Below are 14,198 nucleotides of genomic sequence, written 5' to 3' on the forward strand. Positions count from 1 at the left end.
CCCTCGCGAGAAGCGCCCTCTCTCCCCGCCCCCAAAAGTCTGAAATCCCGCTGCGGAAAGGGCAGGCGGAAAAGCGAGCTGGAAGTGTAGAGTCAATTCTCGCGAGAGGTAGAGCGTATCCCTTGGAGAGGGGCGGAGGCGCCGAGGTGCACCACGTGTGTGCGTGTGTGTAGGGGGGTGTTCTTCTAGCGCGAAATCAGGGTCTCGCCTAGGCTGGGTCTAGGTTGCATTTGGAATCGTGGAGATGCGGAAGGAGACCCCACCCCCGCTCGTGCCCCCCGCGGCCCGCGAGTGGAACTTGCCCCCTAATGCACCAGCCTGCATGGAACGGCAGTTGGAGGCTGCACGGTACCGGTCTGGTGAGCCAAGATCCCGGGCCTGGAAGCCCCCATACCCAGCCATGGGCGCCCTTTCCCGGTACTGACTTATGTTCGCCCAGTGCCGTGTGCCCTCCGGATCCCTACCTGGTGCCCTGGGGCTGCCCCTCAGATCTGATCTCAGATCTAGTCTAGTCCCATGTAGGGTAGGTGGGGGTGGGTGGGTCTACAGGTTACCATGGAAACGAGCGGGCCTTCAGTCTGACACCTTGTTATTTCTCTCTCCCGGAGGTAGATGGTTCCCTTCTGCTCGGGGCCTCCAGCCTGAGTGGTCGCTGCTGGGCCGGCTCTTTGTGGTTTTTCAAAGATGCGAGTGTGGCCCCCAACGAAGGTTTCTGCTCTGCTGGTGTCCAGACGGAGGCTGGAGTAGCTGACCTCACTTGGGTGGGAGACAAAGGTATCTTAGTTGCTTCTGATTCAGGTAAGTTACCCCGCCCCTGGAACTGAAGATTTGGATAAAGGTTGGGATGGGGGAAGGCATTTTTTTTTTTTAAGGTTCTAATCTGCTAGGTGGCCAATGTCCGGTCAATTTACACAAAACATTCAGAAACTGTAATTTTCTCTTGGCTCCCGACCACCCAGGACCAAAGAGAATGTTGACTTAAGAGGTGTTGCTGAGTGAAGAGCATCAGTGCTGCCTTCCTATTTTCTTTTTATTTATTTATTTAGAGGCAGGCTCTCACAATGTTGCTCTGGAACAAAGTGGACCAGCCTGGCCTTGAACTCACAGAGGTCTTCCTCATACTTTGGCCTCCCCTGTACTGGCATTAAAGACATATACAACCATGCCTGGCCTCCTGTTTTCTTTTGCTGTTGTGTGCTGGGAATTGAACCTAGGCACCTTGTTCGGCAGCTGCTCTGCCACTTAATTCCACTTTTTTTTAGTGTCGTGGGCTGAGCAATGCTGGCTTTGGCATTAAAAAAAAAAAGAAAGAAAATGGAAGTTGGAGGTGCTGGAGGGTGAATCTGGGACAAGTTAGGGGTGAATATGGTCCAACTATGAAACATATGAACATTGTATGAACATATGAAATTCTCAAAGAATTAAACATATTACAGAAAATCAGGATGTAGAAGTTTGTGGGAGCTTGGTGAAGGTGTCGCCTCAGTTCCCAGAAGAAGAGACGGCTCTGTGATTTGGAGGCCAGCCTGTTCTAAATATCCAGTTCTAGGCCAGCCAAGGCTACCTAGGAAGACCCTGTCTCAGACATGAGAGAAAAAACTTTCATTTTGGTTGTAGAGAGATGACCTGGTGGTTACGAGTGCTGAGTGCTTTTACAGAGGACCCATATGCCACTAACAACCGTTGGTAACTCCAGTGTTAGGGGACCTAGTGCCCTCTCTTTTGAGTCCATGGGCACTGTATGATCTTGGTGAATAGGCATACATGAAGGCAAAACACCTATATGCTTAAAATAAACACACACACACACACACACACACACACACACACACTAAGTTGATAGATAGGGCATGGAAGGTGAAAAGTAGGACATTGAAGACTGAGTCTCTCTGACAGTTGAGCTTGAACATTAAAATGTTGCAGGACATTTATTCAAGCAGTCCAATCAAATACCTATTGGTGTCTGCATAACTGGGAAGCGATATCAGCACTCGACTGTGTTGTGTAAGGCTTTATCTTTGTCTCCTTGGTTGATTGATTTTACATCTGTTTCCCCGTCTTTCTAGTTTTCGTCACGTAGTCATTGGGCAGTTGTTCCGAAAGCTGAAGGGTAACCTAAAACCAAGTGGCCTGGATGTTAGCTTGGCCTTTTCATGATGTGGACTTTGCTTTTATAGGAACAACTTTTTGTTCATTCAGTAACAGTGCCTGCTTGGATCCTAGGCAGGAATTACTGCTTCCCTCGCCAACACCCCATGCCACTCTGTCCCCAACAGGTGCTGTGGAATTGTGGGAGCTAGATGAAAACGAGACACTTATTGTCAGCAAGTTCTGCAAGTACGAGCATGATGACATTGTGTCCACTGTCACTGTCCTGAGCTGCGGCACACGAGCTGTCAGTGGCAGCAAAGACTTCTGGTGGGTCCCCGCTTTCATGATCCCATTCTGAGCCGTACTGTCCTGCTCATTTCATTAGGGAACGCTTCGGGCTGCTTATAGAGCGTGAAGAATGGTATGTTTCTCCTCTTAGAGATCTGGATGTGCATTGTAAATAAGACAGCTGGAGTCTAGGAAACAGACAGCGGACGTGTTGGTCAAATATGTTCTTGTTTGAGCACAGTTTTATGTTGGTAGTGCAAGCCAATGTTCCTCTTTCTTTTTTACATTGTAGCATCAAAATTTGGGACCTGGCTCAGCAGATGTCACTGAATTCATACCGGGGTAAGTATTCCTTCTTGAGCAATCCTGGCTATAGTTTTATTTTCTCCTTTGGGACACTTGAACTTTGTTTGGATAATAATAGCAAGTCTGTGTTCTCTTGAGTGGCCTCTCCGTACCCCAACTACAGTCAGGTTCCGTTATCTGCCACCTGTTCTTTTCTCTGTGTCTCTGTTGATAGTTTCATAGCCTTTTGACTACATGGGTGTTTTAGTTACTGTGTTATTGCTGTGAAACAACACTAAGATCAAGATCACTTCCGGCAAAAGCATTTATTTGAGGGCTTGCTTACAGTTTCATGGCAAGGATCATGAGGAGGGCAATAGGCAGGCAAGGCTGGAGCAATAACTTAGAGCTTACATCCTAATCCACAAGCATGTGACAGATAAATAGCCAGCCTGGGCCTGGTATCATCGCCAGTGACACACCCCTCAATCCTTCTTAAATAGCCCACCAATTGGGAGCCAACGTTTTCACTATATGAGCCTGTAGGGGGCTGTTCCCATTCACACCACAGAGGCCCAACAGCCTCTATTCTCTTACCTCGGGGTTCATCAGGTTGTATTGAGTCTCCGTTTGGTCAGCCCCTGCCTGTCCATATCTTACATCCATTTACCGGCAGGCTTTAGCAGTAGACAGTCACTCACCTTCACCTGTAATCTTTGACTCTTGGTTCTTCATTGGTGTCTTGTAGCCTACAGATCAAGATCCTACTTTCTTGTCAGCATTGACGTCTTCTTATGACCGTAAGCTGTGCACCAGCTTAACCCACAGTAGAGCCTTGCTATTCTCAAAGGATAAGCCCTGAGATGTGTGTGTGTGTGTGTGTGTGTGTGCGCGCGCGCGCGCGCACATGAGTATGGGTATGTGCATGCATGTGGCGGCTAAAGGTCAACTTTGTTTTTTGAGATTGATTCTCTCACCAGGATGTGGAGCTCACAAATGAGGCTAGGCCAACCAGCCAGGGAGCCACAAGGAGTCACTTGTCTCTGCCTCCCCAGTGTTGGAATTATAAGCAAGTGCCAACAACCATGGCTTTTTTTTTTAAATCAAATTTTGTTTAAAGATTTATTTATTCAGAATATATTCAATATTCTGCCTGCATGTGTGCCTGCAAGCCAGAAGAGGGCACAAGATATCATGTATAGATGGTTATGAGCCACCATGTGGTTGCTGGGAATTGAACTCAGGACCTTTGGAAGAGCAGACGGTGCTCTTAACCAATGAGCCATCTATCCAGCCCCAACCATGGCTTTTTACATGGCTTTTGGGGTTGAGTTCAGGTCTTCATGCTGGTGTGGAAAGCACTTTAGATTGGGCCATCTCTCCTGCCCAAGACTTTTGAATCTAACTCTTGAATTTTAACCTCTATAAAATATCTTTTTGGGACATTTCATCACTTTAATGTTCCTTCTGTTTTGCTTCATTAACAAGTAGCAGTTAACTTTGTTTCAGTAGCAATTCTTTATAAAGTCTGAATTCATAAGGATGAAGGGTGATTTATTCCTTAAGGCAGAACCATTTTGACTATTCTACAAGGGCAGGTTAAATGACTTCAGTGATTTCAGCTCTAGCTAATTTGTAGCAATGACTTATATGTCATTTATTTATGTATCTGCCTATTTATTTATTGCATGTAGGCTTCCCAAAAGAATTTAAAAGCTATACCCTCATGTATATTTTTAAATTGTTAAGAAAAAAATTTGGGTGGGGCAAGTGAGACTGCTTGGTGGGTAAAGGTACTTGCTGTCAGACCTGGATACCTGTGTTTGGTTTTTGGAATCCACTTGGAAGAACACAGCTGAATCCTGCAAGCTTTCCTCTGACTTCCACATCTGTGCTACAGCACATGTGCACACATACACACTTAATGAATGAGTTTTTCTAAAAAGGAAAAAAAAAGGGTAGTTGCCAAGAAGTGAATTTTTTGGTGTATCACGTATTATATATATATTTTAAGCATGTGTTTTTAAAGTCAGTAACCTATTTATACAAAACTGTTTACAAACAGCTGAATGACAAAAACCTTTATTTATTTATTTATTTATTTATTTTTGTGCTGTTAGCAGCATTAGATTTCACTTTCTTTTAGAAAAAGTTCAACTTGGTCCAACTTGATGTCTTACTTCACGTAAGCTAATTGGTTATGTCCTTATGACTGCAACACTCCCTCCCCCCCTTTTCCTTTCAGTTCTCACTATAAGAAACAGAGGCAAGCCACAGAGCCACTCTTGTATTTGTAGGTGACTGAGACAGGTTCACTCCCTCCGCTGAGGAGGCTCCTTTGCTGTCTGGCTCTCAGTTTGAGAGCTGTAGGTGTCCAGGCTCTGAGCACTGACATGGGAAGGCCTGGGCTCAAGGGAGGACGGGCTCTGCCTGTGAAGTGGGGGACGGTGGTGGGAAAGCACAGGCAGTTCAGTCTCAGCAGAGAGCATATCAGAAAACTCACTCTGCTTAGAACAACACCACGATAGTTTTTCTGTTACTACGGCCATTGCTCTAGGGTTAGTAAGCTTCTTCCTTTACGACATCTATATTGCAAACTCCTTCCCTGTTCTTACTTGAGCTCCATTGTCTTTACTAGCTCATCATTTCTGCTAGCGTTTTCAGGTTTTACAGCTATCAACTTTTCCCCTTGCTTGTTCTAGTTTATAATCTGTCATAGTATTTATTACGTTACATGATGAAGCAGGCCTGTTTTTCACATTCACTTTTCTCTGCCATGTTTCTCCTTTACAGCTCATGCGGGACAGGTCACCTGTGTTGCTGCCTCTCCCCACAAAGACTCTGTGTTCCTTTCATGTAGTGAGGTAAGTTCCAGTGGCTTGTTCCCAGCCACGGCTGAACCTTAGCAGGCCCACATCGCTGCTCTGGAGGCTGGCCAGTAGCTGGTTTGCATTATGAAACCCGTTCTGTTCCTCTTCCTAGGACAGTAGAATTCTACTCTGGGATACCCGCTGCCCCAAGCCAGCGTCACAGTTAGGTGAGTCTGCGGAGAAAGCATAAAGGGGAACACACTTGGACGAGGCTTTTGTTGGCCAGAGGCAGCAGGGTTGCCAGGTGCCCCCGCCCCCAGGCTAGAACTGAACCACATTCTATCTCCTTGAGGCTCTGTTGAGCATACTGCAGTGAGTACAAGGAGAAGGGCTGGCTGCTGGGTGGGGTGGGTGGTGCCCTCGCAAACAGCTGGACAGAAGGGCCCGGGGCATTATTTTTATATTCCCACAGATGACAGGAGACGGATGGGTAGATGGAGGTGGTGAGGCTCGGATGAGGGCGTGCATGACTGCTGTAGCAGCATTTAAGAAAGCCAGCGACTGTGTTCCCAGGGCTTAGTGACTTCTTTTGAAAGACTGCTTCTTCTAGGTTGTGACTTTTGTTCCGAACCTCCCTTTTCTCCCTTCCAGGGTGCAATGCCTCTGGCTACCTCCCTACCTCCCTGGCTTGGCATCCTCAGCAGAGTGAAGTCTTTGTCTTTGGTAAGGCAGCATGACATATCAACTCCGGGCATGGGGAGGACGACAAAGTGCTGCCTTCAGTGTCCATGCCCGTGTCAGCACACTTGGGTACCACATGAATTATGCGAGTTTTATTTAACTTTGGAGAGCGTAGTTTTTCCTAGTGAATTTGATTCCTCATTGTTCCAGCTCCTCTGTTCTGGGCGTGGTTAGAAATCCGTGGGCCACATAGCAAGTGCTTGTTGTTAGGGCCTTATTCTGCAGTGGGTGTGACTACATATGGGAACAGCTTGTAGTTAAAGCAGTAACTACCAGTATTGTCATAGCCACACAGTGACTTACTGATTCTACATCACAAAGGGAAACTGTTGCTCAGCTTCCTCTGTGGTGAGCTTGTCCACATCTTGAGAAAGGAGGTTTCATTCAAATCCAGGTCTGGCTGATATAAGCCTTTCCCGCTGTCCCCCCTTTTTATTCTTCCCCAAGACAGGATCTATCTATATAGTTTGGGCTGTCCTGGAAGCTTGATTTTTATATCAAGTTAACCTAGATCTTAGAGAGATCCTCCTTCCTCTGCCTTACGCATGCTAGGATTAAAGGTATAAATCACCACGCCCAGCCTGAAGCGTATATTCTTAACCACTGTGTTATGCTGTGTTTCTTCTACAGGCGATGAGAATGGGTCTGTCTCCTTTGTGGACACCAAAAATGCAAGCTGTACCCTCAGCTCAGCTGTGCACTCCCAGGGTGTCACTAGACTGGTGTTCTCTCCACACAGGTACTGTTTGTCAGCAGGGGCCTGGAAGGGATGGCTGGGGTAAAGCAGTAGGAATGGGGTGATTGAGGGGAGGGTCTTGGTAAAGCGTTAGCTGGTGACGTTCCTTAGCTGGGGAGTACTCTAGCTTGGTTTCCTAAGCTAGTCATTGTAGAGCTTACCAGGTTGCTGTAGTCTGCAAAGAGCTGAATGTGATCTCATTGCTGTGTTAACACAGCACCATGTAGTTGAGGAGCCTGTGCTTCTGGGTAATTGCTAATATAGAGAGGGATGCGTTGAGGTGGTTGGTTGCTAGCATGGTTTCTGTGAGCACTGGCTCTGTTCCGTTTTCTCTGTCTTTTCTTGGAATTATAATGGAGGTGAGACCTTAACCCAGAGTGCGAATCAGGCTGCCTTCTCCCTGCCTGAGTTTACAGTGGGGTTGGGGCTGGCCCCGTCAGAATTTGGTTGTGGAATCCACGGACTTGATCTTCTCTCCCCCTTGTGTCCTCTCCTAGTGTTCCCCTTTTGGCCTCTCTCAGCGAAGACTGCTCACTTGCTGTGCTGGATTCAAACCTTTCTGAGGTGTAAGTTTGAAGTAGAATCCTGTGTAGAGGGATCAAGACCGATGGGCGAGCCGGTCCATTTTCTCTTCAGAAACACGCATGCAAAATTCTTCCTTTGTTGTGTCTGGAGAAATGGCTCAGCAGTTAAGAACACTTCCTTTGTGTTCCCAGCACCCACAGCTAGCTGTAACTCCAGATCCAAGACACATGATGCCTGTAGCTCTGTGGGCGGCTACACTTACGTATCCACATCCACACGGAGACACTATTTTTTAAAAAATGTAAATATAAGAAAATTCTCCACTTTTGTCTGTGGAGGTTCCCTCCCCGCGCATGCAAAATCTCCCAATTGTGTCTATGTGTCTGCAGAGACTGAGTGCTGGAGCAGTCTGATTGTAGGCTAGGTCTAACTAGCATTCCAGCTTCATGTAGCGGACCCCTTCTGTGACGTGGAGAAAGTAGACTGCATTGGATGATTGATCATTCACTGTCCTAGTAATAAGGCTCTTTAAATGGTGAAATGTTTCAAAAAATGTGTTCTGAGTATGTAGGTTTTCTTTCTGTATTCCCACATGGGTTTTTGTCTTGTCTCTTACCATACTCCCATTTTCCCCCTTTTGTTCTAGGTTTAGAAGTCGAGCACACAGAGACTTTGTAAGAGATGCTACGTGGTCTCCACTCAATCACTCCCTTGTTACCACAGTTGGCTGGGACCATCAGGTCATCCACCATGTTGTGCCCTTGGAGCCTCTCTCAGCCCCTGGACCTGAGCGTGTTGTGGAGTAGAATGGATTTCAGAAAAAAAAGCAAGCCCTCCACCCGCAAGAGTCTACTTGCTTGCCCTTGCCTTCCATTTAGGAGAGCACAGGAGCCCTGTAGAGCATGTTTACTCCCTAGTCCCGTGTAGTAAATAGGCAGATTCTCAGCCTGAGGGAGGCTGCATCCCCTAGTGACTCGGAGGAAAACCTTCCTTTATAAATGGATGTGTGTGTGTGTGTGAGTGTTACATAGTTTGGGGTGGGGGCTTTCCCAAAGCATTGCTCTTTACCCCCACAAAGTGACCAGAGGGTTTTATGCTTCCCATGTCTGGGAATTGGCTATGTTTGGGATATGGAATGTGGGTATCCCTAGATTCTTAGGAATATTTCACATTACTCAGATGGGGTAACTTATTTTTATATAGAGTTTAATTCATTATTATGGGAAATACATATATAAAAGTCTAGCCCAGTGTACCTTGAGAAGACACACAGGACTTAGAATTTTTTTTTTTTTTTTTTAAACAAATCCCTGTTAAACTGAACCAAATCCATTTTCTGGGTGAATAATTTGGCTGTTGCAATGTAGTGCTTGTTCACCCTTTCCCTCTGTGGTGCTGTGTGTGAGAGAGGTGAGTCTTTTCCTGTCCTAGATTTCACAGAAAAGCTTTAGGGATGATGGAACACTTAAAGGTGTTTCAGTGAAGTGACAAACTGATGTGGATTGTTATGGAGAATCTTTGTATTTTTCCCATCTAAAGATACCCTGAGGCCTGACTGTCTCTGGGCACTTTCCTCTGGAGATATGAAGTCTAAACGCTGTACTTGTGGACTCCTAAGGTTTGAGATCCAGCATCAGGGAAACGGTCAGAAACACCGTAAGGTGAAATAAAGACTTCATTGTTGACTTCCCTCTTTTTCCCTTCCCCTGCAGCTGTTACCTACTTCCTGCTTCTGCTTATGTGAGTCACCACAGTTGTCTTACTGCCCGCTGTCTGTATGCTAACGTTCCTAGCTAGTTAGCTAGGACTTAGTTCTATTTGGCATTGGTGGACTAGCCACTCCATTTACAGGTCATGGATCAAAGCTGATTATACTGGACTTTCCAGCTTCTGTTTAGGAAAAAGCACATAAAATAGGCACCGTGAAGGAGTATGGGATTCCATTCTTTTTGCCAGTCTGAGCCTCTGTTGTGATTACACTCGAGTAGAACACTTGAAAATTTGTCGTCCTGGCCACCTGGGGCTGGGACTGTGGAAGGAAGGTCTGAGCTCTGGGAAGGGATGAGATAGTTGGTGGAGTTGGTGGCTGCTCTCAGACACAAAGCTTGCGCTCTTCACTTGGGGAAGAAGGGCAGACAGGGAGGGCACTTACATGGCCTGCTTTTTGGACTTTTGGATAATAGAGGGGAAAAAAACCCTGAATAAACAAGTATGTTAGAATGGCTACAAACACACCAAAGAAAACCAAGGTTTTTAACTATTTTCATTAAATTGGGGTTGATAAGAGCGTTTGCTGTTCTAGAGAACCTAAGTTTGATTCCCAGGCTCACAAACACCTGTAACTCCAGATCGGATGCCTCTGGCCTCCATGGGCACCATCACTCACATACACATACAAATCTATTAAGTATACAGTGCTCTGCCTGCGTAGAATGCCTTCAGGCCAGAAAAGGGCACCAGATCACATTATAGATGATTGTGAGCCACCATGTGGTTGCTGGGAATTGAACTCAGGGCCTCTGGAAGAGCAGTCAGTGTTCTTAGCCTCTGACCCATTTCTCCAGCCTGCACATACAAATCTTAAGTGTTTCTTTTTAGGTCTGTATTGGTAAAATCACAGTGGTTAATGCTTGCCACCAATGTACAATCTAGTCAAAAGCCACATATAGTGACAAACCTAATTTTGGGTGATTGTACATTCTATACAAAATAGAAGACTGGAGTTGCAGCAGGTAGTCTTGAGAACAGTTGTAGTACTGCAAGCCCCAGTGATGGAACAATAGGGCCACTTTGCTTGTTGAAAAGCAGTGTATTTCACGTTAGTGTTAACAGTTCAAATATCCCAACAAGAGTGAACAAATTTCCTTAGCCTTGTTATTGGTACTTAAAAGTCTGTTAGCCTCACCACGGTGGACTGCTGCTCTTTGGCCCACCAAGGTCTGAGACTTGCTCTAGAGTGGTGAGTGCTTGAGACAAGGACCACTGGAGGTCTATGTAGTCTTGGTGACATCAGATAGTACTGATTTTCTAGGTATCTCACTTTGTAGAACAGCTGGTCCCTGGTACTTAAGTGAAGAACTGTATGGACATTTCTTGTGGCTCAGTCACAGCTTTGAAAATACCCAGTCAAGCAAGGTCAGGAGATGGCTCAGTGGGTCAAAGTGCATGATGGCCTGAGTTCAGTCCACACAGTGGAAGGACAGTACTGACTGCAGTTTGTCTTCGGCCCACATACATGCACATAAGTAAAAATTGCTCAAAAGGACCCAAGCTCATACTGCTTTGGGTCTATATTTTTATGTAGTCAGGATATTGGGGAATAGGCCTTATATTCTAAACTTCAACTTTACAGGGTATCATAACATTGCTGTTTCTACACAGGAGAGCAAAAGGGCTCTGGGTTTTGAAAGATAATTTATTTGGACAATGTGTAATGTCTTTTCTTTGTGTTTTGGTCATTGGGCTAGCTTTGTGCCCATAAAGTAAATATGAATAGAAGACAAAATGTCTTTTATATATGTGCATTGTGAAGGCTTAGGGCATCTAAACAGTCTGTGTGTGGGAGAAGCTAAAGAGAATTTGTATCTAGTCAGCGTTTGTACTGAGCTGCTTATTCCATTATGAATAATATGGGGAGGTCAGAACCAGGAAATTCCTTTTGTGTGGGAAAGGGTGGACAAGCTCCAGTCTCAGAAATTCTCTCAAGAGCTTCATCTGTAGTCTACACAGTATTGTCGGAAAGTGACCAAGGTAAGTGGAGCAGTGTTGAGCATCCAAACACATTTCCTTGTGAGACTTCCATGGCTTGGAATGTGGCCTTCCATATGGAAGCATGGACATTTTTATTTTGTAGCCACAGGACAGGTATACCCCCAAGGGGCTGAGGGAGAAATGAACTTCTGGAAGGGAGGATAACTGATAAGTAATGCCAAACAGAATGCATGGACCTACAGTCTTAGCTTATGTTTAATGTGGTCCTCCACTTACTGTAGAATACTTAGAAATTCTGCTGTTCTGTGTGTAAGGAACGAACTGTCAAATTTTAGTGGCTCTGTAAATAGAGTTTAGCATCTAACACACAGTTCTGGCAGAAGCCGGCCAGTATCATTGAAGAGTCATTTGTGATACAGATGTCCTTTGTCCCTGTGCTGTTAGACAAGCATTTCGTTTTGGAGACATTGTGGTAAAAGCATTAAGAATTAGTTTCAAATGAAAAATTTCCACTCTGGAAGTAATTGTCATCTGGATTCTCAGCAATGCAATGAGGATTGTCCTTGAGAATACATTTAACATCTACAGGCTTTATAACTTTACTTCAGTTCTGTAGTCTGCAAGTCATCAGAAATCATTTGACACTGCCAGGCTTAGAAACATTAAGTTAGGTGTAGCTGGTTCCCTGGATGTCTACTTTCCCATCCCAGAGGCAGACTACTTAACTGGAGCATCTGTAGCCTCGGAGGTAGTTGTGTAGCTGTGGATCCCAGCAGAGAGCTCACGTCATCAGCCTGGGCAGTGAGGGCCTGTCTGGAAATAAGAAACCTGAAACAATTAACTTCTAAATCCAGGTTTATAAGTTTTAGGGAGCAGTTATATGCTCTCAAGCATATGAGAATGAAAAGCAAGGAACATGATCTTTGAAAACATTGCTTTATACAATAATGCACATTTTCTAATACAGTAAACATCCAATATGAAGGTAAAAGGTAAAAGTTCATATTTAACTAAGAATCACTTTATAACAAATACTGGGAAACACTTCACTTTAAAGATGAGGTCATTGGCCAGAAAGTGCTCATTCAGATTTACGGTGAAATACCAGTATTACTGGAATTTTTTTTATCACTCATATAGCTGATTTAATTTAAACATACTTCCACAACTCATTCACAATATTGAAGTTTTAGTCAAACATTTTTATGAAACTAAAGCACTTCACATCTGTGTTTCTGCCTTCACCTTGATTAATGAAATAATCATGCTGCTTTGGGAAAGTGTTCAGTTATTCAAAGTAAGATACATTAGTAAATATCTTTCCCTATAAAAATAGACTAAGCACTAAGAAATATTTTCTAAATGCCGGTAGATGTGTGACATAAGCATTGGCTTTTTTTTTTCCTTCTTCAAGAACTGAAGGAATAAGATAGAACAAAATGACACAGAACACCGATTGTCAATGCAGTCCCCATTCAACATGTGACTGTCAACTGCTGTGCATACAGACTCTGTTGCCAGCTTTTTGTCATGGTCACCCCTGAATTAGGCAGAGGTCATTCCTGGTATCCATTGTTCTGTCTTGGCTTACTCCTGTGCATGTGGAGAGCTCAGGTACAGATTGGCAGGCAGCCTACCCTGGCAGCTAGTGCTCCTGGCAGCAGTGTGGTGGGGTGTCTCAGTCATGCAGAAAGAGGAGCAGTGGAGGAAGGCTCAGAAGTCGAGACCACCATATCCTGTCAAGGGCTTAAAAGGGAACCGGAAGAGCCTCAGGCCCCAGCAACCAACTGTAGTGTCTATAGCTTATAGATCAGGTTGCAGAGTTGGAGACCCAATAATATGAATTAGGGCGCATGAATAGAGACTGGGAAGCAGGAGAAGCATGAGTGAAGAAACATCAGGGGCCATCGAGCTGTGGTACAAGTCGTTGCCAGTCCTGACCTTCGTTGGCCTTGGGAGGCTTGCTGGTTTTCTGACTTAGCTCAGCAGCAGCCCAGGGGATGGAAGGTACGTGAGACATATAGATAGGACTCAAGGGGCCCCAGGGACGGGACAGTGCAAGGAGGAGCTCCCGGGTCCGTTTGATAAGGAAGTCCACACTTCCTCACTGCAGCCATCACTGTTGCTTCTCCAAGACATGCACATCCATGCACACGTGCACGCACATTCCAAAACAAGACATTCCACACCATTTCTCTTGGCTCTTTGATATATTAATAAACTACTGGTTTAAAAATTAAGAGTTTCTTGCTTATTTCATTTCACAAGTGAAGGACAGATTTGACCACTGGGCACTGTGATTTCTCGGAATTCTCCATTGTGCTGAGATCTGCTTAGCATCTATTAATGCATGTGCAACAGTATCAGAGAGAAGAGAGGGCACACAGTCTGAGACCATCTGGAACAAAGAAAGAAAACATGAATCAAAGCAACATCCGACTTAACAGCTTTTTTTTTAACCGTTACATTGTTTGTTGCATTAAAAAAAATTAGCTTTTGTGTGTCCATAATCATATTTATCTTCCTGAGGCTCATGGTTGGCTCATGTGCCTGCCAGATGTTTTCTGACTCTTACAAACTTTCAGGATCCTTTTGTTCCCACAAGAAAGTTATGGGTCTATTAGCTGCAGGCCCACTTGCCATGCAGGATACCCCCTCTGGCTGCTGCTCAAGAATGCTGTCCCCTCCTGGAAGACCTCATGTCAGTGGGCAGTGAACAGAGGAAGCAGGGAGCAAGGACTGGTGCACCAGCTCTCCTGCCTGGCTTCACATCAGACCCTGGGGCTGAACTCCCACTCTGTGTGTCTGGGTTTAGCGCATTCATTGGCTCTACCTGTTCACACAGGTTGCCTGGCCAGTGTCAGTATTTGACTTTGAACATCCTCCTCTTTTGGCGAACTTCCTAATAACATCTGTAATTAACTAAACTATTAATTTATGCAAACTGCAGTTTTCACACTACCTCTTTAGTCCCTATACATTTCTTTGAAATAAGAATGAGCTATTACTTT

At 45.1% G+C, this 14,198-nt stretch overlaps 1 protein-coding gene across 1 annotated transcript; it reads left to right on the forward strand.

Moving 5' to 3' along the window:
* Window positions 1-65: 65 nt before the first annotated feature.
* On the forward strand, window positions 66-9,152 carry WDR77 (WD repeat domain 77). Its single transcript, XM_084757220.1, has 10 exons — window positions 66-359; window positions 613-798; window positions 2,277-2,418; window positions 2,672-2,721; window positions 5,458-5,528; window positions 5,647-5,701; window positions 6,126-6,197; window positions 6,846-6,954; window positions 7,449-7,517; window positions 8,123-9,152. The coding sequence occupies exons 1-10, from the start codon at window positions 245-247 to the stop codon at window positions 8,280-8,282; spliced, it is 1,029 nt and encodes a 342-aa protein (XP_084613346.1). The 5' UTR covers window positions 66-244; the 3' UTR covers window positions 8,283-9,152.
* Window positions 9,153-14,198: the final 5,046 nt, after the last annotated feature.

This window comes from Acomys minous (assembly GCF_964271855.1).
Source record: "Acomys minous genome assembly, chromosome: 14".
Taxonomy (NCBI): domain Eukaryota; kingdom Metazoa; phylum Chordata; class Mammalia; order Rodentia; family Muridae; genus Acomys; species Acomys minous.